General features: G+C 47.5%; 1 protein-coding gene across 3 annotated transcripts in view; it reads right to left on the bottom strand.

Annotated features, from left to right (window-relative positions):
• DYM (dymeclin) overlaps positions 1 to 26265 on the bottom strand; it is a 363276-nt gene that overhangs the window by 325813 nt on the left and 11198 nt on the right. For all 3 annotated transcript variants that reach the window (XM_075327226.1, XM_075327240.1, XM_075327233.1), the window contains exon 2: positions 18925 to 19107. In XM_075327226.1, coding sequence (XP_075183341.1) covers positions 18925 to 19064 — 140 coding nt within the window. In that variant the 5' untranslated portion in view covers positions 19065 to 19107. The remainder of the gene's footprint in view (positions 1 to 18924; positions 19108 to 26265) is intronic.

The following is a 26265-nucleotide window of genomic DNA, read 5'->3' as shown; positions in this document are numbered from 1 at the left end:
CATCTCCTCCCTCATCTCTGTCTATCACCCTACACGTGCCCTCCACTCTGCTAATGAGCTAAGACCGGACATCCTCAATAATTTCTCACAAGCTGCGCCTATGCTCTGGAACACACTACCAAGAACAATCCAATTAATTCCCAACATCCACACCTTTAAGCGGGCCCTAAAAATGCATTTCTTTAGACTAGGCTATCACCTCACTGCCCTGATCTAATCCAGTCCCCTTCATAAAATTTACTTCCATTTCCTGTCCCCTGTATCTTCTGACTCCCATTCCTTCCTCTCCATGTACTTTTTTTTACACTCGGTACCTGTATAAATTCTGGCTGGTGGGTTCTGAATCCCCTATTATATTGATGGCTGGACCATATATGACAAGCTTTTGTCCCCCCATTCACCTTTTGTGTCCCCCTATTTCCTCATGTGAGCAGGGCCCTCACTCCTCTTGGTATCTGATGAATTGTGTTATTCTGTAATGTCTCATTAACTGTACATGTCCCCTCTGAATTGTAAAGCGCTGCGGAATATGTTGGCGCTATATAAATAAAAATGATTATAGCCTAACAGTGGGTGTTTGAAGATTTCTGCTTGCTGCCTAAAGCTGGTGTCACACACAGCGACAACGACAACGACGTCGCTGCTACGTCACTATTTTCTGTGACGTTGCAGCGACGTCCCGTTGCTGTCGCTGTGTGTGACATCCAGCAACGACCTGGCCCCTGCTGTGAGGTCGCCGGTCGTTGCTGAATGTCCAGCTTCATTTTTTGGTCGTCACTCTCCCGCTGTGACACACACATCGCTGTGTGTGACAGCGAGAGAGCGACGAAATGAAGCGAGCAGGGAGCAGGAGCCGGCGTCTGGCAGCTGCGGTAAGCTGTAACCAGCGTAAACATCGGGTAACCAAGGGAAGACCTTTCACTGGCTACCCGATATTTACCTTCATTACCAGCCTCCGCTCTTGCTGCCAGTGCCGGCTCCTGCACTGTGACATGTGGCTGCAGTATGCATCGGGTAATTAACTCTATGTGTACTGTAGCAAGGAGAGCAAGGAGCCAGCGCTAAGCAGTGTGCGCGGCTCCCTGCTCTCTGCACTGTGACATGTAGCTGCAGTACACATCAGGTTAATTAACCCGATGTGTACTGTACCTAGGAGAGCAAGGAGCCAGCGCTAAGCGCGGCTCCCTGCTCTCTGAACATGTAGTACAGCGACGTTATGATCGCTGCTGCGTCGCTGTGTTTGACAGCTAAGCAGCGATCATAACAGCGACTTACAAGGTCGCTGTTACGTCACAGAAAATGGTGACGTAACAGCGACGTCGTTGTCGCTGTCGCTTAGTGTGAACCCAGCTTAAGAGGAACCTTCATTACTCACTCTCAGTCTCTTAAAATAATTTTTCATTTCTTTTCATTTATTTATTTATTTATTTATATTTTTACAGGTAAAAAGGTAATTTTTACTTAATAAATTATGTACACATAAATAGGAAACTCTAATATATCTGACCAGATAAATCCGCTGCTTTCTCCTCCTGGACTGAACTTTCACTCTCAAAATTCTCAATTAATGGCTAAAATGTGTCTTCAGTCAGTACAGATTTGCCATTACTGAGACTGCAGATGGTGCTGATAAGCTTCTATGGAGAGGGAGTGTCTACCGTGAGAATTCTCCATAGAATCTTATGAGCACCAACAGCCATCTCCTATCTCAGTAATGATTACATCTGTCCTCATTGAATACAGGTTTTAGGCTGGTTTCACACTACGTTTATTTAACATCCGTCCATAACGTTTTTTTAGCGGAAAAGCGGATCCAGTGCAAATGCGTTTTCATTTCAATGCATTTGCAATGGACTCGCGTTCACATGCGTTCACCTGCGTTTGCGTGCGTTATAGTGCGGATCCGGTGACTTGCAGTTTTTTAACATGTTTCAAAAACGCTACTTGTAGCGTTTTTGAGCTGCGTCCAAATACGGCATGTCACCGGATCCTGACTAAACAGCACGCAAACGCAGGTAAACGCTGGCGTGCTGATAGACAGGATCCTGCTTTTGTACTGAGCATGCCCAGAACCAGTCTCGCGTGATCTGTCTCTCTCCTCTTCCCTCCCTCACCCCCTCTCTCTCTCTCTCTCTCTCTCTCTCTCTCTCTCTCTCTCTCTCTCTCTCTCTCTCTCTGTCTTTCCCCCTTCCTCCCCTTCCTCTCTCCCCCACCTGAGAGCTGCGGACACTCGTAACCAAGGTAAATATCGCGTAACCACTTCTCTTAGTTACCCGATGTTTACATTGGTTACGTGTGCAGGCAGCCCGGCTCCTAGCAGCTGCAGACACTCGTAACCAAGATAAATATCGGGTATCCAAGCCCGATGTTTACCTTGGTTACCAGTGTCTGCAGCTGTCAGAAGCCGGCTCCCAGTCTAGTTCCCCTCACTCCCGATCACATGACTCCAATGCCCGCCCCTAAACATCCAGTGACAGGATCCTGCAAAATAACAGATGCGTTTGCATACGTTTTTGCTGTAAAAGCAGGATCCGTATTTCCGCTAAAATAACGTTTTGAACGGATGTTAAATAAACGTAGTGTGAAACTAGCCTTACACATGAATTGAGAGGGAAATATCAGTCCAGGAGGAGAAAGGAGCAGATTTCTTTGATAAGACATGTTACACAGTTTCCTATCTTCACTTGTACTATTGATTTATGAAAATAAGACAACAGTTACTCTAGAAATGCATGCGTTTTGGGCTAAAAATATTTTTTTTTTTGCAATGGAGTGACATTTGTGTCCTACAGCCTCTGCTGGCTATGAAATGAGTTATCTGAGAATCGGTCAGTAAGTTCGCTCCGACAGTGTGTCACTATAATCTGTCTTTCTGAGATACTCTCTGCTGAATTATTACCACATTCAGGGGAAGGCCGACCTTCATTACTGTAATATTCATTATAAGGTTCTCATGTAACACAAGTTATCGTCTACCCAAAGGATAAGTGATAAGTAATGATCGGTTGGTGTCCGACCGGACCTGCAGCGATCAGCAGCATTATCTCCATTGGAATGGAGCAGCACTGCACATGCTCGACTGTTGCTCTTTTAATTCCCTATGGGGTGCTGAGCACTGCACTCAGCTTTTTCCAGCAGCAGCAGTCGGGCAAGTGCAAACATGACTCCATTCATTCTCTATGGGGCTGCTGAGCATGGCAATAGGCTTTTTTCTGGCAGCGGCAGTCAAGCATGTGCACCACTGCTCCATGCATTCCCTATTAGGTTGCTAGCTCTGCACTCGGCTTATTCCATCAGCAGCAGTCAGTAATGGTACTCGTTTTATGCGGCAGCTGGGCATGTGCACTGCGACTCCATTCATTCCCTATGGGGACACTGAGCACTGCGTTCAATTTTTTTCTGGCAGCGGCAGTTGGGCATGAGCACTGCGACTCCATTCATTCCCTATAGGGCTGCTGAGCGCAGCAGTCGGGCATGTGCACTGCGACTCCATTAATTCCCTATGGGGCTGCTGAGCGCAGCAGTCGGGCATGTGCAACGCGACTCCATTGCTTCCCTATGGGGCTGCTGAGCGCAGTAGTCGGGCATGTGCACTGCGACTCCATTGCTTCCCTATGGGGCTGCTGAGCGCAGCAGTCGGGCATGTGCACTGCGACTCCATTACTTCCCTATGGGGCTGCTGAGCGCAGCAGTCGGGCATGCGCATTGCGACTCCATTCATTCCCTCTGGGGCTGCTGAGCGCAGTAGTCGGGCATGTGCACTGCGACTCCATTCATTCCCTATGGGGCTGCTGATCACGGCACTCGGCTTTTTCTGGCAGCGGCATTTGGGCATGTTCACCGTGACTCCATTCATTCACTATGGGCCTGCTGAGCACTGCGCTCAGCTTTTTCTACCACCGGCAGTCAGTAATGTGTACTGCGACTCCATTCATTCCCAGTGTGGCAACCTTGCAATATGGAAGCAAAAACATAGTGTGTATGTCCTTACAAGAAAGAATAAGGAACCTGGAAAAATAAAACCCCATCAGGGAAGAAGGGAAAACTAGGGCATTTCCGACCACACAATCTGGATGTGGTGGAGCCTCCATCCAGCTAAAGGATAACCGCGAGAAGCTGTGCGGCCGGACGTCATCCATGGACCATCAGGTCTATAGGAAAAAAAAGTGGTTGAGCCTAGTGAGCTTAGGAGATTAGAGCCGCCAAGGTCAACCAAAATCAATGAGCTGGAGGCCAAGTCCTGCCTGCCGGAACGAAGCAGCTGAGGAACATCTCTTTGGAGGGAAGAGGAAAAATAAATGGAGGTCAGTCGTCCGGCTGCCAACCGGCATATAAAACAAAGGAGCATCTTTAACGAAGACGGCCGGAGCCACCGTGAAGGCGAGGAGTGTCCTGTGCCGGGGAGCGGGGGAAGGAAGGCATATATCAAAAATGATGTGTGGTAGACACGAGGTCTAGGCGGAGACATCTTCCACCGGCTTATCGTGCAATCTGAGCTCTCGGAGATCATAATCCCCCTTCTTGGAGCGGACTGTATGTTTCTTACAGTTCAGTCTCTTCATTTCCGATCGTCTAAACTCGCGCTCTGGTATGTTTCTTGGAAATCTCAATTTTTATCTCTAAGGTGGTCTTCGGTCCTGGCCGAATGTTCTCCTCTAATTGAAAGCAAATGTCGAGCAGCAAAACAAAGAGCAAAAGCTTCGCGTTGTCACACGTTGGAACTGGGAAGTCTACTGTGAATTATCATCGGAAACGCGGCATAAATCAGGCACAGGATGCGCGGGGAGCGGGCGGACGTCAGCGGCTGGTGGTGCCCGGGGACCCATCACGGCGGAGGAACCACCGCGAACCAAGGCTGCATTATATCAGGACAGCGCTGGGCAGGATGGATTGTGGGGTATGAAAATAGAAAATGTGAGAGGCCTCGGAAGTAAAAGATGAATTATAAGAGCACGGATCGAGAAAACTGCGGTATGTCAGAGCGCGAGCGAGGGTAACGGGGGCTCAGCGGAAACCAAGGCCATTAACTGAAAAAAAAACCTCTGCCCTTCTTAACTAGGCATCTGAATAAGCCTCTGTTATTCCTCCTGGAAATGTACAAACCAATGAATGGGGCTATCCATTCCCAACATCAGCAGGTGTGACCCCCTCCCCCCACCCAGAGTCATCAGGGTGTGACCCCCCCGCCCAACGACGGCAGGGTGTGACGCCCCCGCCCAATGACGTCAGGGTGTGACCCCCCCCGCCCAACGACGGCAGGGTGTGACGCCCCCGCCCAACGACGGCAGGGTGTGACGCCCCCGCCCAACGTCGGCAAGGCTGTGACCCCCTACCGCCCAACGACGGCAGGGTGTGACCCTCCCCACGCAGTCTGGATCTCTTAGCACTAACTGTATAAGGGAAAGCAGGACAAGAATAACATCCAGTTACCATTTCAGGAGGAATAACAGAGGAACAGCACAACCCACAGTGCTAAGAAAAGAGGCTCCAGATTCTCATAGGAAAAGCAAAAAATTCTTAGCGTTGACGGATTCCCTTTAAGGTTGAAAAGAACCTTTTAGGTCACCCCTACCCCAATGTGTTAATGTATGGGCATTTGGTGAGGCCCACGGAGGAAACGATTGTGAATGGGCACATGCCGGCCGATGGCGTTTGATGCTCCGATTAACAGTCGTGCTACAACAATGAACGGACCCGAGGACAATGCACCAGAACAAATGACCCATAGCCAGAGTGTCAATATAAGGAGGGTAAATTCCTGCAAATCCAGCATAGTGCCCGCTCCGTGCCAGACCAGCGAGAACTCCTGACCACTGGATGCCAGATTTATGGTCAAGGGCAGCCGAGCCCAGGAGCGTGAGGCCCTCCGATCTGTTTGCAGAAAAAACATCCAAGGCTAAACCCAAAGTGTTTCCGGAGATTTCCCAGATTAGGACACGACCATAACATAAAAAAACTGAAAATCATAAAGAAAAAAGAAAAAAAACACAACGGCTTCTTGTATTTAGGAAATACCGGGCCGCACCGCTGACGTTTCCGGAGGCGATCCCCGAGCCGCAGATTGGGGTCGATCCCCCCTGAGGATTGGTACAAATGACCCAATTAAGCGGAGATCGTGGAGCCAGGAAACGCCAGATATATGGTCGCCTGAACAAGGCTGGAGCCGAGCCCACCCCAACAATTAGCCTGTTGTGCAGCCGGCGCTGTGAGCGGCTCGTACGGACAGCGTCCCCCGGCGTCGGCAGGAGGATTCATGAGGTGGCACCTGACCAGCTCCACATATTGGTTTAGCCTTGACCACAAAGCCGGCAGGAAAAGCCGCTTCATTAATGAAGGAAGGAAGGAAGGAGTGAATGGATGTAAAGATGGGAAACGAATATTAAATGTGATTATGTGAATCCCTGCATTTAACCACAGCGCGGCTCCAGAGAAGCCTCCTCACACCGAGGCCGGAGCAAACACTGCAGGCCTGTCAGATCATCAATTGTCGGCCCGGATCCAAGAATGTGCTGCTCCGTTCCCCCCCGACACCCTGATCCCTGCCCCTGTGTCGTGTCAGGACAATAACCCCAGCATCATCCAGACCACGCAAACTCCGGAGACTCAACATTCAGCCAAGAGATCAGAATGTCAGTGCGTCTGACACCGCACGTCTCCCACCCTACCTGGCCACCAGTTCTGCCGACCAGGGGGACTGACAATAGCACCAATGGTGGCCGACACTTAACAGCATATACGCCTCATCTGCCCAATTATCAGACCACAAGGAGTCAGGGATTATCAATGCTGGACCCAGACGGGGGCAGATCAAGGGCGGGGGGTCCCAAGTGCTCTCTGGTATTCATACACGTGTTTGGGGCTTAAGGGAAACTATCATCAAGAAAAGCCCAACTGTTTCAATCAACATGTTAAATATATGTTTTTTCATCATCTCCATATTATAAACATTGCAATTTTCACATCTGCCAATTGGCCTTACTCTAGATTCCCTTCCTATGCTGTAGAAATAACTTCAGCATTCTCATTATCATCACAGACAGGATTACAATGACTGATAACACCTCTATATACAGTTGATAACACAGGATCCACCATTCATAATAGGTGATATCACAGCTCACCTCCTCCTTCTGCTGTACAATGACTGATAACAGCTCTATATACAGTACATAACAGAATCCACCATTCAAAACAGGTGATGTCACAGCTCACCTCCTCCTGTACAATGACATCTATATATATAATTGCCTTATTCTGTCTGTCTGTCTGTCTATCTGTCTGTCATGCTCCGAAATTGTGTCCTTACGGTGACACAAAGCTGATTGGCCGCTGGGCTCGCCATGGCCCCACCCCCCCACACGGATTGGCCTCTCGCCCCGGCTCTCTGCAGGCCCCGCCCCCCTCACGCAATGCACGCTCGCTGTGGCCCAACTGACACGGAGCCCCGATTCCCAGGTGAGTACACACACACACATCAGATCACACTCACTCTCACACTCACTCTCACACACACCTCACACATCACAACATCCTGGGATATCTCTTGCTTCTACACCGGCTCCGTCAGGATCCCAGCAGCGCCACACATAACCTTGCGATGCTGGGATCTTCACGGAGGCCGTGAAAGCTGTTAACCATTATACACATCGGGTAACTAAGGTCCCTTAGTTACCCGATGTGTATCATAGTTACCAGTGTACACCGGCTCACACTCACTCTCACACACACCTCACACACACATCACATCGCATCCACACATCAAGGTCCTGCAGCGGCGGAAAATACAGACACATAACAGCACACACATAACAGCACACACATAACAGCACACACATAACAGCACACACATAACAGCACACACACATACACACACACAAATCAGATCACACTCACTCACACACACACATCACATCGCATCCACATACTCACAACATCCTGGGATATCGCTTGCTTCTCGGCGGCGATACTGTGCTGTTGTGATCTTCCAGGACCTGCCGGAGGATCACATGGCCAGAAGCATGTGATATCCCCGGATGTTGTGAGTATAAGCGCGTATGTGCGATATCGTCAGTGTGTGTGAGTGTATGCGATCGGGTGTGTGTGAGTGGATGTGATCGGGTGTGTGTGAGTGGATGCGATCGGGTGTGTGTGAGTGGATGCGATCGGGTGTGTGTGAGTGGATGCGATCGGGTGTGTGTGAGTGGATGCGATCGGGTGTGTGTGAGTGGATGCGATCGGGTGTGTGTGAGTGGATGCGATCGGGTGTGTGAGTGTCGGCAGAGGAGCACGGCGTGCTGGAGAAGGCTGGGAGCAGAGAGGCTGATCATGGGGAAGGCTGGGAGGAGAGAGGCTGATGCTGGGGGAGGCTGGGAGGGGGAGGCTGGGACGAGGGAGGCTGATGCTGGTGGAGGCTGATGCTTGGGGAGGCTGATGCTGGGGGAGGCTGATGCTGGGGGAGGCTGATGCTGGGGGAGGCTGATGCTGGGGGAGACTGATGCTGGGGGAGACTGATGCTGGGGGAGACTGATGCTGGGGGAGACTGATGCTGGGGGAGACTGATGCTGGGGGAGACTGATGCTGGGGGAGACTGATGCTGGGGGAGACTGGGAGGGGAAGGCTGATGCTGAGGGAGGCTGGGAGGAAGGAGGCTGGGAGGAAGGAGGCTGGGAGGAGAGAGGCTGATCCTGGAGAAGGCTGGGAACGGGAGGCTGATGCTGGGGGAGGCTGGAAGGAGAGAGGCTGATGCTGGGGGAGGCTGGAAGGAGAGAGGCTGATGCTGGTGGAGGCTGATGCTGGTGGAGGCTGATGCTGGGGGAGGCTGATGCTGGGGGAGGCTGATGCTGGGGGAGACTGGGAGCGGAAGGCTGATGCTGAGGGAGGCTGGGAGAGGGAGGCTGGGAGGAAGGAGGCTGGGAGGAGAGAGGCTGATCCTGGGGAAGGCTGGGAAGGGGAGGCTGATGCTGGGGGAGGCTGGAAGGAGAGAGGCTGATGCTGGTGGAGGCTGATGCTGGGGGAGACTGGGAGCAGAAGGCTGATGCTGAGGGAGGCTGGGAGGAAGGAGGCTGGGAGGAAGGAGGCTGGGAGGAGAGAGGCTGATCCTGGGGAAGGCTGGGAAGGGGAGGCTGATGCTGAGGGAAGCTGGAAGGAGAGAGGCTGATGCTGGGGGAGGCTGGAAGGAGAGAGGCTGAGGCTGGGAGGAGAGAGGCTGATGCTGGGGAAGGCTGATGCTGAGGGAGGCTGGGAGGGGAAAGCTGATGCTGGGGAAGGCTGGGAGGACGGAGGCTGGGAGGAGAGAGGCTGATCCTGGGGAAGGCTGGGAGAGGGAGGCTGATGCTGGAGGAGGCTGGAAGGAGGGAGGCTGGAAGGAGAGAGGCACATGCTGGTGGAGGCTGATGCTGGGGAGGCTGGGAGAGGGAGGCTGATGCTGAGGGAGGCTGGGAGGAGGGAGGCTGGGAGAGGTAGGCTGAGAGAAGAGAGGCTGATGCACACACACACACACACACGCGCGCACGCACTGCACAACACACCACACACACACACTGGGAACCACAAACAACTGCCCTACACAGACACCCACACACACAGACAACGCTGCACACACACAACACCCAACACACAAACACCGCGGCACACACAAATATACGCACATACCGCACAACACACACATTGCACAAAACATACCTCCCCCCAAAACACACCACACACACACAAACTGCGCAACACACACACAACGCTACAGACACACAGCGCTCCACAAACAACGCAACACACGCAACACACATACAACACCGCTCTCACCCCCCGTCACACCCAGACAACACCCAGAACATGTACAGCGCCTACACAAACACTTGGTAACTACAGACAACAAACATCTCTCTCTCTATATATATATATATATATATATATATATAACAAAAATCATACATGAACTACACAATACGTAAATTCTAGAATACCCGATGCGTAGAATCGGGCCACCTTCTAGTATATATATATATATATATATATATATATATATATATATATATATATATATATATATATATATATATATATATATATAGTTCAAACTGTCACGGTCAGAATGACGATGATGATGATGAGACTCAAAGGATCTCTCGAGATACGGCTGCTGTTTCTAATTAAAATGTCATGAGTGCACTTAGAGACTAAATAACTAGACAGCAAGTCAGTTACATCTATCTCCATGACTGGCTCTTAACCAAGTGCTTTATTATTTGAAAAAACTCTAAACCGAGCAGTAAGGGGGTGTAAACTAAAGTTTTAGTCCAATCAAATATCGCAGGGCAGGGCTTCATGACGTAGAGAAATCTGCACATCCTCCTTGGATTGGTCAGTCCAGACTCCAGGAATTTCCTTTGTCCATCTGTCTTGGGTGTAGAACAGGAAATAGCAGCCATCTTTACAATTACATGTGCTGGTATATACTGTGTCTAAGGAAAATACACTGAATATGCAATATACATATATACATGTTAGTAAGAAACAAAAGCATTCACAAATATGTGTGTTAGTTCACATCTACTGAACTATATAACTGAGTCTATGAAATGGCTGAATTAAGTATTTTTGGATACTCAATTCTTTATCCTCAACAAAACCATAGGATCCACTATTCATAATAGGTGATATCACAGCTCACCTCCTCCTCCTGCACAATGACTGATAACACCTCATAAATATATATGTATATATATTATATATATATATATATATATATATATATATATATATATATATATATATATATATATATATATATATATATATATATATATATATAGTTCAAACCATAGGATCCACCATTCATAATAGGTGATATCACAGCTCACCTCCTCCTCCTGTACAATGACGGATAACACCTCTATATATAGTATATAACACAAAATCCACCATTCACAATGCAATGTCACAGCTCACCTCCTCCTGTACAATGACGGATATATACTGTGTATAGAGGTGTTAACACAGGATCCGCTATTCACAATAGGTGATATCACAGCTCACCTCCTCCTCCTGTAAAATAACTGATAACATCTCTAGCTTTTATGTCCAAAAGCGTTGACACCCTTAAATTTATCTCAGAAAATTATTGAAATTGCATGTTTTGTTATACACGTTAATTTTGTGTGTATTGGAACAACGCAAAAGAAAAAAAATAATCTTTGCATTGTGTCTGTGTGGTCTTGAGAACCAAAATTGTTGAAAAATAACAATGTCAAGGTTACTAGTCCATCTCCAGAGATCTTGAGGCTTCTTTGTTCACGGTGCGCAACATAAACAAGAAGTTTACAATCCATGGCACTGTAGCTAATCTCCCTGGATTAGACAGCAGAGAAAAATTGATGAAACGTTGTAACGCACAATAGTCCAGATGACGGATAAGTCGCCTCAATGAAGTGCCAAAGATATTCAAGCAGTCCTGCAGGCTCAGGGGCATGATTGTCAGCGAGAACTATCCGTTCACATGTGAATGAAATGAAATGGAGGAGACCCAGGAGAACCTCACTACTGACACACAAACATAAAAAAAGCTAGACTGAACCAAAATGTACATGAGTAACCAAAATCCTTCTGGGAAAATGTCTCGAGATAGAACTTTTTGGTTAGGCTACTTTCACACTTGCGTTGGACGGCTTCCGTAGCATTGCGTTGTGTGACGGATGCAACGGATGCGTTGCATATAGTGGCACAACGGATACAACGGATCGTACAAAACAATGGAAAGCTTTTTTTATTTTTTTTTCTTCTTTACAGTTTTACCGGCAGCAGACTACTGTGAACGATCAGCTGAGCACTCTCAATAGCCAGCGGCCGATCGCTCAGCTGAGCGCTCTCACATGCCGGCGGGCAAGTGCTCAGCTGAACGTTCGGCCACCGAGAGACAAAATAAAGTTTGTGAAATCCTACGGGTTGCGCTGCTCAAAAAAAGTTACATGCTGCGTTTCTTCCGCCCGACGCAGCGTCAAAATAACGCCGCTGCGTCGACCAGCGGATGCAACGCTGACACTTGCGTTACAGTGCGTTGTCCATAGAAGTCTATGGAGAATAGCGCAGTGCGTTAACTGACTGCGCTATTCTCCATAGTGACGGACTCCGCTGAATGCAAGTGTGAAAGTACCCTAAAGCACATCATTCTACTGTATACCAATAACCGAATGAGGCCTAAAAAAAAAAAAAAAAAAAAAAAAAAAGAGCACAGCACCTACAGTCAGGTAAGGTGGAGGTCATAGATGTTTTGTGGTTGTTTTTCTGCCTCTGGCACTGGGTGCTTTGACTGTGTGCATGGCATCATGAAGTCTGAAGATTACCAAAGGACTTTGGGTTGCAATGTAGCGCATAGTGTCAGAAAGCTGGGCTTCCCTCCTACGTCAAGGGTCTTCCAGCAGAACAATTATTCTAAACGGACTTCAAGAAGACTCCAAAAATGGAAGGAAACAAAGCGCTGGAGAGATCTGAAGTGGCAGCAATGAGTCCGGATCTAAATCTCATAGACACCTGTGGAGAGATCTTAAAATTGCTGTTGGGAGAAGAGAAGACGCCTTCAGATATGAGAGACGTTGAAGGTGCGAACAATTTTGTCCAGCCCATTTTTGGACTTTGTGTGAAACTATGTACAATTTGCCTTTTAATTTTCTTGTGTATAACAGAACATGTGTAATGGCAATAATTTTCTGGGAGGAATACTACATTTACTGGAAGAATTTCAAGGGTGCCCTGACTGTACAACACAAAATCCACCATGCACAATAGGTGATGTCACAGCTCACCTCCTCCTGTACAATGACTAATAACACCTCTATATATAGTAGATAACACATGATCTACCATTCACCATAGATGTCACAGCTCACCTCCTCCTGTGTAATGACTGATCCCATGTTTACCATCTTGGTAGATCTGCCAGCACCTGGACTGGTGGATTTGCTGCTTTTTAGTGTAGATTGTGACATTTGCAGGGCAGTTTCAGGACGTCCTGTGATATATTGTGGGGGCAGTAACTCCGGGGAACTACCTTGGGTTATACTGTATGTTCCAGTTTTTAGGCCTCCGTCATAAAGCAAAGAATTCTTCCAAAACAATATTGTGAAAGTTCCCATCCCTTCCCAGTAGCGTCACTGGTCACACACAGGCAGATGGAGCATTAGCGGGATTCTTCGCTATAGGCAACAAATTACATCAATCGATTTGTGGTGTTCAGGCGCCACCTAGTGTGCACAGTGTGTAATGCAGGAAAGGAGAGGATGAGACCAATAATACTTATTTTACTCACTTATATAGTGCTATTAATTCCACAGCGCTTTACAGACGTGATGATCACTGTCCCCATTGGGGCTCACAATATAAATTCCCAATCTGTAGGTCTGGAGTGTGGAAGGAAACTGAAGAACCTGGAGGAAACACCTGGAGAACAGATACGATTTTTGCAGATGTTGTCCTAAGTGAGTTTTGAACCCAAGACCCCAGCAATGTAAGACTACAGTGCTAACCACCGAGGCATCGTGCCAACCCCACGGCCACCCTGCCAACCCCACGGCCACCCTGCCAACCCCACGGCCACCCTGCCAACCCCACAGCCACCCTGCCAACCCCACAGCCACCCTGCCAACCCCACAGCCACCCTGCCAACCCCACAGCCACCCTGCCAACCACACAGCCACCCTGCCAACCACACAGCCACCCTGCCAACCACACAGCCACCCTGCCAACCACACAGCCACCCTGCCAACCACACAGCCACCCTGCCAACCACACAGCCACCCTGCCAACCACACAGCCACCCTGCCAACCACACAGCCACCCTGCCAACCCCACAGCCACCCTGCCAACCCCACAGCCACCCTGCCAACCCCACAGCCACCCTGCCAACCCCACAGCCACCCTGCCAACCCCACAGCCACCCTGCCAACCACACAGCCACCCTGCCAACCACACAGCCACCCTGCCAACCACACAGCCACCCTGCCAACCCCACAGCCACCCTGCCAACCACACAGCCACCCTGCCAACCCCGCAGCCACCCTGCCAACCCCACAGCCACCCTGCCAACCCCACAGCCACCCTGCCAACCCCGCAGCCACCCTGCCAACCCCGCAGCCACCCTGCTGCCCTGAAAATCTGAAAAAGCAAAAATAAATTGCTGAGTTTGGAATTAAACTGAATAACTCGGACAGCTGCCATTTACAATTTTATTGTGCGTCTATTTTCCATTAATGCCAGATCAGATGATGTTGTCTGGGCCAGGACTTTATGGCTGTCCCTTTAATGTGTAGATAACAGTAAGCCTTTGATATACGGCACCATGATGATGATTGCTCCTGCGCTCAGTGTCAGCACCAATGTTTTATAGACTCTTTCCATTAGTCATGACCAAGTAGTTTCATGTCTGCCGCCTGCCCTGGCCATCTGCCTGAAAACTATGGTACAAGCCCCCTGCTGCCGGCCCTGACCACCCGACTATGAACCCTGCCTATGTACAGTGAAAACAGTCGCTACAGGAATCTTCCCTAGAGGTCAGGCCTAAAGTCATGTTATAGACCCATCATTATAGGACTGGAGAGGGTGACCAGTAACCACATCGGTGTCTACAGGGTTCACAGAGTAGAGCCAATATCTACAACCTCCGTCATACTATATTATATATATATATATATATATATATATATATATATATATATATATATATATATATATATATATATATATATATATATATATATATATATATATATATATATATATATATATATATATATATATATATATATATATATATATATATATATATATCAATGTTCACTTGGCATACTGATATCAATAGGAACTGGCTTTTTGACATCCAGTTAGTCTTTTCCCCCCAATTCTACGATACATACGTGCATATTCTGCCTGTATACATGTAAATTATTGTACAGTATACCACAAATTGGGTGTGTAACTATTCTTTATTTTTCTCCATCTAAGGAAAACCTTGGCAAATGCCAAGTCTGGCCGAAACGTTGGCTTTGCTTAATTTCTGGTTGAGGTGTTTTTTGCAGATATTCTATGAATAAAATACGTAATTACTTACCGGTAATGTGTTTTTTCTGAAGCCATGACGGTACCACGAGAATGTAAGGGTGCCGTCATGGGAGCTGGAAAAATACGTAATTACTTACCGGTAATGTGTTTTTTCTGAACCCACGACGGCACCACGAGAATGTAAGGGTGCCGTCATGGGAGCTGGAAAAATACGTAATTACTTACCGGTAATATGTTTTTTCTGAACCCATGACGGCACCCTTACATTCTTGTGGTGCAGTCATGGGTGCTGGAAAAACACATTTATTGCATTACTGCAGTCTCACGTTCCATTGAGTGCTTGGGATTTATCTAAATTGTAGTCTCTTGTTTCCCTTTTTTAGCACCCCCTTATTTGCAGTTGAGCCTGGCCTTACCCCTTGATTCTGGCATCCTGGGAGGAGCCGTATTGGGGGGGGGGGGGAGGCTTTTACTGACCAAGGCAAATGACCTCTTTAACCCCTTGTTGAACTGTCACCTGCACGCCTGGCACAGGTGATGTACGCACAGCACAGTGATGGCCAGAGCACACCTTATTTGCAGTTGAGCCTGGCCTTACCCCTTGATTCTGGCATCCTGGGAGGAGCCGGATTGGGGGGGGGGGCTTTAACCGACCAAGGCAAATGACCTCTTTAACCCCTTGTTGAACTGTCACCTGCACGCCTGGCACAGGTGATGTACGCACAGCGCAGTGATGGCCAGAGCACAGTGGCCGGACCCGTGAATGTCAGTGACAACGATCAGAAGGGACTAGAGATGTTCTGTAAGGCCATATTCACATGCTGTTTACGCTTTATTTTATTTTTTTTTTAGCGGAAAAAAATGCAGTGATTTCACAATTTATTTTTTTTTAAAGCATCAGTGGAAAAAAGCATCATGTGAACAGGGCCTTATAATGCGAGTGACAGGAGGACGGAGGAACGCAAAAGAAAATAGTGACGCGGTTTTCACATAGGTCTTGGATCTGCATTAACAAGCGCAAAATTAAAATATACAGTAAAGAGACCTCGCTATAAACTAATCCACGCTCAGGGCTCCTTTGTTATATCTGCAGCACTATGAAGTGTGCCGCATCCATACGATGGCTTCCATGGAGACCTCAGTGAAAAAAAAAAAAAACATACATATCGCTGCGATCCCTAAGGAGCAATTATCCCGATACTAACGAGCCTGGGAGAAACAAAAACATAGAATCAAAGAGAGAGGTTTCCTACAAGAAAAATGTAATGGGCGACCTGCAGGATCCGCGAGCGTCGGCCATACACGGGGGCGGTCAGATTACTGGCCTGGTTTCTTGTGGCAGTACTTGGCGTACATATAAGTTACTGATTTCCTTTCAAGGGAATCTGTCACCAGGTTTTGGTCCTCCATCTGAGAGCAGCATAATGTAAAAACAACGATCCTGATTCCAGCGATGTGTCACTTACTGAGCTGTTTGCTGTCATTTTGCTAAAATCACTGTTTTCTCTGCTGCAGATCTAGCAGTTATACAGAGCTCATGAATATGCTGGACTACCTGCAGCACGCCAAGTAGTCCTAATGATAATCTCCTGCTGATTAAACTGTGATTTTATCAAAACTACACTAGTGACATCGCTGCAATCAGGATCTCTGCCCCTATATTATGCTACTCTCAAATTAGGGGGCAAAAACCTGGTGACAGATTCTCTTTAAGTACTTATTTTTGTCATTTTCTTAGGAATGTTTGCAATATATTGGGCCAGTAACTGATTACAAGACTTACCAAGCTCAAAAACATGGCAGGCTAGGGCATCATTACTTGGCATCTGACTGCCACAGCAACCTGATGATAGGCTGGGGTGGCATTGTTGGGTTATACTGGGAGCCCCATCCATTGTCCATGGCACAAGCCCAGCTGTGGTGCTGTCCCTGCACTATAGCATTCATGAAAACACAATGCATGACATCAGGAGACATCGGAAAGAGTGGCGGGAGGCAAAACTTGAAAAGTGCCACCTGTGTGATCTGGTGATCCATGCGGCACGGCTTTTCACATGTCACCGGTGTCGTGCATCATATCACAGGAGTCCTTGTGAGGACTGATAGAAGATACTAGGGGCTGCTGATAAGTCTTTGGCTTTACCCAGAAATAAACGAGATTGGATGATGAAACTTTACATTTATTCCACATACTCTCCACTGATGACAACGCACGTCTTACATCAGTATTCCAAGTTCTCTAAGCCTAGCAACAAGAAGGATTTCGGTTGTGCCTCACACCAGGCATCCGTAGCAGCCATGTCATCAGAAATGGTGTGAAATTTGGTACCCTTGAGGTATATTTCTACAGGTTTGGGAACAGATGATAGTCGGAGGGAGCTAGATCTGGTGAATAAGGTGGGTGGTCAACCAGTTGGAAGCCCAGCTCTGCCAGTTTTGCCGTGGTCACTTGTGCAGTGTGATCGGAGGCGTTGTCTTGCAGGAACAAGATTCCTTTGGACAGCTTGCCGCGCCTTTTGGCCTTCAGAGCTGCCTTCAATTGGTCCAAAAGTTCAATAAAATACCTTGCATTGCTGGTGGAACCCTTTTGAAGGTAGTCCACTAGCAGCACACCCTCCTTATCCAAGAACACAGACACCATCACCTTAGTGGCTGATTTTTGCACCCTGAACTTTTTTGGACGAGGAGAACCACTGTGCCTCCACTCTTTTGACTGCTCCTTGTTTTCAGGGTCATACAAATAAATCCAGGTCTCATCCATAGTGACCAGTCAATCAAGGAAGTTCTTATCAGTCCGGAAACGCTGACAAATGGAGCGGGAAGTTTTCACTCGCATGCTTCTATGATCTGTTGTCAACATTTAGGGACCCACTTTGCAGATCGTGTCCTCATGTCCAAATGTTCATGGATAATGACACAAACACATTCATGGGAAATCCCCATGATGTCTGCTATTGCTTTAGCTGAAATTCGTGGATTCTCCAGTATGAGGTTGTGCACAGCATCGACGATCTCCGGAACAACTCTCGGTCGTCCAGGACGTTCCTCATCTTTTGGTGCTGAAGTGGCCCATTTTAAATTTGGCAACCAAGTATTAACTGTGGAATATATCGGGCATTGATCCACCAATGTGTGCGACAGCGCCATGAATATAGTTCGTGGACTTTCATTGCAGAAACAAGACTTTTATCCCTCCTCTGCTCTCAGTTGCTGTGAATATCGCATTAGACTCCCTCGTTTTGTTTTTCCGCGTGCGTAGAACACTGTTGCCATAAGCAACAAACACAATTCTGAAAACATATTAGACACAAGGCTTTCATGTGGTGTAACATTCACTACCATAGAAACAAAAAAAAGATCACAAAGCCAGAGACTTATCAGCAGCACCTCATAGTATGGGAGCAGTGTCAACAAGCATAAGCCTGCAGAGGAGCTGGATACACAAAACGACTGTTAACAGGGTATTTATTACTTGTAAGTAGTATAGGTGACTCCCTCCTTGATTAGTGGGGGTCCCTCTGACCGTCAGACCACTTAACCACGAGTATGGACAGTCCATACATTCTCCATGTGACTGCCGGAGGTAGCCAAGCATGGCCTCTATAGAAAAATGAGAGCACATATGCGGCTCCGCTCCATTCTTTTGGGGGAGAAAAGTCCTCCACTTTGGTGCATCGCAGGAGTCAGTCTTCCTCCGATCCGATGGATAAGTGATAACTTCTTAATATAATACTTGATAAAATGGTAATAAACTCAAGCACAGAACAGCGCTGCAATATGGAGGCAAACAGAGAATAAGTGCAAATAATGTGAGGAACAACGGTGATGACCCATGACGGTGGATTGTGCTGCCCGGATCATCACACGTGGAGAACGTACCTGTTAGTTGGGGTACAGAAGGTGAATGACAGCAGCTGGTTCCAGAAGGGCTCATTCTCAGAAATGGCCTCGGTTCCCGACAGCTTCTTCAAATAGTCGTTCTCCGACAGCTCATTTATCGTGCTGCTGTTGGCGCCCATGATTCTAGACGTTCAGCGACCAGGTCATTCCTACCGCAGGCGCCTACGGAGAGCAAACCGGTGAGATGTAAGACAGGACAGAGGATGAATGAACCTCCCAAAAACTAATCAGTATAACAACAGCTCAATGACAGGCAGAAGGGCAAAGCCTTGAAAAAGTATTCACACCCCATGAACTTATCCACATTTTCCCTCTTGGCTGCTCCTCTCATTAGTGCTCTCCTTCTTGGGATGTCAGTTTAGGTGGACGGCCATGCCTCGTAGGTTTGCAGTAGTGCCGTACTCCTTCCAAGAGATGTTCAGAGCTTGGGCTATTGTTTATAACCTAACCCTGCTTTACTCTTCTCCACAACTTTATCCCTGACCTGTCTGGTGTGTTTTTTGGTTTTCATGAAGCTGTTTGATCTCTAATTGTTCTCACACCTCTGAGGCCTTCACAGAACATCTGTAGTTATACTGAGGATAAATTACACACACAGGGATTCAATTTACTAATTAGGTGACTTCTGGGGGAAATTGGTCAGTCACAATATTTACAGGTATCAGACTATAAAAGAGGATAAATACAAAGGAATGTTAAAATTCTCAGATTCAAATTTTTAGAAAAAAAATGTATACGGTAATATTGCCTTTACACGTCACAAATACCTGCTACTTATTGTTCGTATTCCACATAAAATTCCAATAATACATATAAGTTTCTGGGTGCAATGGGAAATAATGTGGAAAAGTTCACGGGGTATGAATACTATTTTAAGGACTGTATAGCAACGAGCAAAAACACTAATGTGGACCTTCTCCTAGAAGAGCAGTCTGCATGTGTAGTCTGGAGCCCTGCATAACAGCAGTCTAGATGTCTGGAGTCCCCTATAGCAGTGGTCAGGGGTGTACTCTGAAGCCCCCTAAAGCATCAGTCAGGGGTGTACTCTGGAGCCCCCTATAGCATCGGTCAGGGGTGTATTCTCGAGCCCCCTATAGCAGTGGTCAGGGGTTTACTCTGGAGCCCCCTAAAGCATCGGTCAGGGGTGTACTCTGGAGCCCCCTAAAGCATCGGTCAGGGGTGTATTCTCAAGCCCCCTATAGCAGTGGTCAGGGGTTTACTCTGAAGTCCCCTAAAGCATCGGTCAGGGGTGTACTCTGGAGCCCCCTATAGCATCAATCAGGGATGTACTCTGGAGCCCCCTATAGCATCGGTCAAGGGTGTACTCTGAAGCCCCCTAAAGCATCGGTCAGGGGTGTAGTCTGTAGCCCCCTATAGCATGGGTCAGGGGTGTAGTCTGGAGCCCCCTATAGCATGGGTCAGGGGTGTAGTCTGGAGCCCCCTATAGCATGGGTCAGGGGTGTAGTCTGGAGCCCCCTATAGCATGGGTCAGGGGTGTAGTCTGGAGCCCCCTATAGCATGGGTCAGGGGTGTAGTCTGGAGCCCCCTATAGCATGGGTCAGGGGTGTAGTCTGGAGCCCCCTATAGCATGGGTCAGGGGTGTAGTCTGGAGCCCCCTATAGCATGGGTCAGGGGTGTAGTCTGGAGCCCCCTATAGCATGGGTCAAGGGTGTAGTCTGGAGCCCCCTATAGCATCGGTCAGGGGTGTAGTCTGGAGCCCCCTATAGCATCGGTCAGGGGTGTAGTCTGGAGCCCCCTATAGCATCGGTCAGGGGTGTAGTCTGGAGCCCCCTATAGCATCGGTCAGGGGTGTAGTCTGGAGCCCCCTATAGCATCGGTCAGGGGTGTAGTCTGGAGCCCCCTATAGCATCGGTCAGGGGTGTAGTCTGGAGCCCCCTATAGCATCGGTCAGGGGTGTAGTCTGGAGCCCCCTATAGCATCGGTCAGGGGTGTAGTCTGGAGCCCCCTATAGCATCGGTCAGGGGTGTAGTCTGGAGCCCCCTATAGCATCGGTCAGGGGTGTAGTCTGGAGCCCCCTATAGCATCGGTCAGGGGTGTAGTCTGGAGCCCCCTATAGCATCGGTCAGGGGTGTAGTCTGGAGCCCCCTATAGCATCGGTCAGGGGGTGTACTCTGGAGCCCCCTATAGCATCGGTCAGGGGGTGTACTCTGGAGCCCCCTATAGCAGTGGTCAGGGGTGTACTCTGGAGCCCCCTATAGCAGTGGTCAGAGGTGTACTCTGGAGCCCCCTATAGCAGTGGTCAGAGGTGTACTCTGGAGCCCCCTAATAGCAGTGGTCAGGGGTGTACTCTGGAGCCCCCTATAGCAGTGGTCAGGGGTGTACTCTGGAGCCCCCTATAGCAGTGGTCAGGGGTGTACTCTGGAGCCCCCTATAGCAGTGGTCAGGGGTGTACTCTGGAGCCCCCTATAGCAGTGGTCAGGGGTGTAATCTGGAGCCCCCTATAGCAGTGGTCAGGGGTGTAATCTGGAGCCCCCTATAGCAGTGGTCAGGGGTGTAATCTGGAGCCCCCTATAGCAGTGGTCAGGGGTGTACTCTGGAGCCCCCTATAGGTGGGGTGTGCCAGTGCTGGATACTGGAGGAAGCTGGAGTAATGTTGGGGCACATCCTGAATGTGGCTATATCTCCTCCTGTGGAATCACGTCAGGGGAATGATGTAAGGTAAATATTTGCGGTGTCCGTGTGACATTGAATGAATCAGGTTCCAGGATGCAGACTTCTCAGCCGTGTTACCCAGTGCTGCCATGTGTGACCTCGGGCCGCTCCGCTCTGCCCCCTGCTGTTTACCCAGGATGCCAGCACAGAACTCCTCCGCTGTCAGGAGTGGGCATACAATGGCCATACTGCCTACTTCTGCTTCCGATAAAGCACACTCAATCACCCATGTAGGCAAAGGCAAAGCCTCGATACCCGGTTGTAATCTAAATTTATGACCACAATATGCAGTTGGCCGTTAGACTTCTTTCATATGGATGAGCCCATTATAGTAATACAGGCTGAACGTGGGGTATGGGAGGACACAGTGCGGCTTCCTTCACTAGCTCTCATGGATAGGCACAGCTTCATTCCTGCTAGGGCTGCGGAGTCGGAGCTCATTTTGGTGGAGTCGGTATAAAATGGAACGACTCCTAAAATATAATATAAATTGGGGACAGTAGTGCAATGCAGAGTGTGCGGAATATTTTGTCATAGGAATTTGGGAAAGTTATGAAATGTCCTATAAATGTCTGTTCTATTCCTGATCTAAGGCTACATTCACACACAGCGTTTTTGCAGGATACGTTTTTCAGCTATTTAAAAAAACGCATAACCATGAAAGGTTTTTGCGCTCATAAATAATGTTTTCAATAGCAAAAGCAGATTAGAAAAATAACGGACAATGCATCAAACATGATAAGAATTAGGCTAGGTTCGCACACTGCGTCTTTTTTACGCTGCGTTTTTGGCCGCTAAAAACGCACAAAAACGCACCTGCGTCGAAAAAACGCATCAAAAAACGCATGCGTTTTTGCCGCGATTTGGTGCGTTTTTTGCTGCGTTTTTGATCTCTGCGTTTTGCTGCGTTTTTCCAATACATTGCATGGGGGGAAAACGCAGAAAAACGCAGGAAAGAACTGACATGTCCATTTTTTTTTTTTTAACTCAAAAACGCAGGTAAAAAAAACAGATGTGTGCGGACAGCAAAAATGAAAACTCATAGACTTTGCTGGGGAAGCAAAGTCCTGCAGTTTTAAGGCCAAAAACGCACCCGAAAAACGCGCAAAAACGCCGCGAAAAACGCACTGTGCGCACATAGCCTTAAACTGATGAATGAGAGTAATGAGCAACAGCTAGAAGAACATTTAGGATTCAGTATGTATGAGATGGAGCCACAGCGCTGCTCATGTAACTGAGGAACAAACAGATATTACAACAGAACAGCAAAATGATACTTTAGGATTAGATGATCTTGTTGAATCTCCTTCAAAACACTTTCCTATTCATCACATGCGCGGTGTTGTGCACACGCTGCAGCTGGCAATATAGAGAGTCTGCAAGAAGGACATGCTGGAAATCTAATTGGAAAAGTGAGGAAATTGGTTATTGCCGCCACAACCCCTAAAATTGATTCCATCTTGAAGCGACATGCTGGGAAAGGGGCAATTGTCAATCAAGCCACTCGGTGAGGCAGCACTTATTTAATGATTGAGCGATTGCTTGAACTAAAACCATTTCTTATAGATATGGCGAACCCTCAGGTAACCCTAAATGAAGGTCAATGGACACAGGTGGCTGAATTGAAGGAATTGCTTAATCACCCATTTACCGTGACTAAAAAATTACAAGCTGAGGATTTAACTCCTGGCATTTTCATAAAGGAGTGGAAGAACTTGCTATTTTGCCTGTCCCAAAGACGAAGTTTAATTGCAGATGGCATTTCTGCTTCAATGAAACGGAGAGAGACACTGCTATTGGAAAATAAAAATCTTCTGGCAGCTGTTTATGTGGACCCAAGTCATCATATACTGCTTGATGATCAACAGCTTACTAAAGGAAAAGAAGCTCTGACTGAGGTATCAGTTAAGGCCCTGTCATACACAGAGATAAATCTTTGGCAGATCTGTGGTTGCAGTGAAATTGTGGACAATCAGTGCCAGGTTTGTGGCTGTGTACAAATGGAACAATATGTCCATGATTTCCCTGCAACCACAGATCTGCCAAAGATTTATCTCTGTGTGTGACGGGGCCTTTGGAATGAGCGGCCACAAGACTGCCAGGCGCAAGAGGACTTGGGGCCTGACAGTGCTACTGCTGCCATATCTTCATCCTCATCAGATGAGGAGTTTACCTTTGACAAGTATTTGGATGACATGGAGAAGGCAAAGTATTGCCGCAAGGAAAAGATTTCCCTCCGTCTCCTATAGCAGCAGATTGACCAGATTTCAGCAACGTTTTTCACTTGCTCTCAAAGAAATAGAAAAATTCAACCGTTCATCAAAACTGACTGTGCATGAGGCAATTTCTTTATACCCGGCAATTGTTAGAGATGTTGCCCATGTGGTTATGGCTTTGCCTCCAACCCAAGTTACTGTAGAGAGGTTGTTCTCTAGCCTTAAAATTATTAGGTCAGATTTGAGGTCATCTGCGAAGGAGGGTCTGATGGAGGCAATTCTATTTCTTACAACAAATTCATAGACTGCACAAATGTTATGTACTATGTTGTTGTTGAAAACTGTTTTTTGCCACTTACATAGTTTATTACATAGTGTTTATTTATATATGTAATCTATATTACATAGTGTATTACATATTTACACTTTATTACAGTTTTTGTGTTCTAAAGTTGTATCCAATAAATATATTTTGTTCTATCTAAATATCTTGAGTATGGTATCATAAAAATGATTAAATGTCTGATGTTCACATTGTACTACAATACATTTTTCACTTAAAGGGAACCAAACATCAGCATTTTCCTATATAAGGTGCAGCCAGTGCAGTACTGGCACTATCAGGCACATTGTGTACATACCATCAGGGGGCAGCTCGGATGTGTAGGCTGTGAAATCCAACTTTATAAAGTTTGAAAATTCATCGTCTTTTTGATTGACGTGTGCACCTCCGCTGCTAATGTCCGGGCGGGTTATGCACGTGGATTCCCGCCCCCCGCCGCCTGTTCCTCCCTCTCTTTGGCTGTATGTAAATTTCTAATCTTCTGTTACACGGCGTCAGAGTTAGCGCCTGCGCATAGCGCTCATTTCCAGTGCCGTGTTTCTGAAGCCCACAGTATTATTGTACATGAGAGGGCGGTGCATGCGCCCTCGCTTCTTCAGATCTGTTGTGACTGCGGGAGCGCGCGCGGTGTCACAACAAAACTGGAGAACAGCTGATTTTACCGATTAGCTGCAGCAGACTATATCGTAGCAGACGTCTGCTGCAGCTAATCGGGGTAAGATCGGCTGTTCTCCAGTCCTGTTGTGACCGTGCGCGCTCCCGCTGTCACAACAAGATGCACCTCCCTCTCATGTACAATAATACTGTGGGCTTCAGAAACATGGCGCCGGAGATGAGCGCTATGCACAGGCGCTAACGCCGACGTCGCGTAACTGAAGATTAGAAATTTACATACAGCCAGAGGGAGGGAGGAAAAGGCGGGGGAGGGGCGGGAGGCGGGAATCATGTGCATAACCCGCCCGGACATTAGCAGCGAGGTGCACACGTCAATCAAAAAGATGAATTTTCAAACTTTATAAAGTTGGATTTCACAGCCTACACATCCGAGCTGCCCCCTGATGGTATGTACACAATGTGCCTGATAGTGCCAGTACTGCACTGGCTGCACCTTATATAGGAAAATCCTGATGTTTGGTTCCCTTTAAATAGAAGCAATATCTGTGGGAGTCGGAGCCATGGTCGGTGCAAGGAAAATTGAGGAGTCTGAGTCGCAGTTTTGGCTTACCGACTCCACAGCCCTGATTCCTGCACAGATTTCCCTTTCTATGTCGTACTGATTTATGGCATGCATGCAGTTGTATGTCTCCCCTGCTGTGAGTGCCACCGGGGCTCTCCTCCAATGCTTGACCATGGCTTGTGCGGTCTCAGACTCACTGTATTGTGTGTTCTTTCCTCCCTTTCTACACTTTGATATACTACCGTTGGTATGATCAGCTCTACCTGATGCTTGCATGCTTTCCCCATCTGCACAAAGTGGTAAAGCAGAGAGGAGCAATATGCAGCCATAACTGTCAGATGCAGCAGAACAGCCGACTATGTAAGAGCGGCGCAGACTCTACAACAGTAAAATAGTATACACAAATATTGAGTGAAGAAAATTTAGAAAGTTTATTTTGCACTATATAGTGCTTTTACAACTGACGATTAAGGATTTCTCACGTGCCAACGTTTTATGGCAGCACTTCAGAAGACGACTGCATCAATATATATGAAAGAGTTGCATTCCCCTGGCCATTGTTATAGTTTCGGGGATCAGGTAGTAGAGATTTAAGAGTTGGGCAAACTAAAAGGTTTATAAAATCCAAAATGAGGAAAAAAGTTATTTCTTAAAGAAATTTTACATATGCCAAAACTAATTAAAAATAACTTATCCCACAAATAAAACAAGCTTTCATAGGAATACATCAACATAAAAATAAAATAATTGGCAATAAATAAGAAATAGTGTTTAAAATGCTAGTGGATATAAGGGGGTTAAAAGAAAGAAAAAAAAGAAAAAAACAGAAAAAGTGACGATAGCCAAGAATGTCTTAATTCCTTTCTGCCTGCAGTCACCACTAGGGGGAGCTCCCAACATAATGATCCAAT

This window comes from Anomaloglossus baeobatrachus, chromosome 1 (assembly GCF_048569485.1).
Source record: "Anomaloglossus baeobatrachus isolate aAnoBae1 chromosome 1, aAnoBae1.hap1, whole genome shotgun sequence".
NCBI classification, from domain to species: Eukaryota; Metazoa; Chordata; class Amphibia; order Anura; family Aromobatidae; genus Anomaloglossus; species Anomaloglossus baeobatrachus.
The sequence above is the reverse complement of the archived record's forward strand: the minus strand, read 5'-3'. Positions and strand labels throughout refer to the sequence as shown.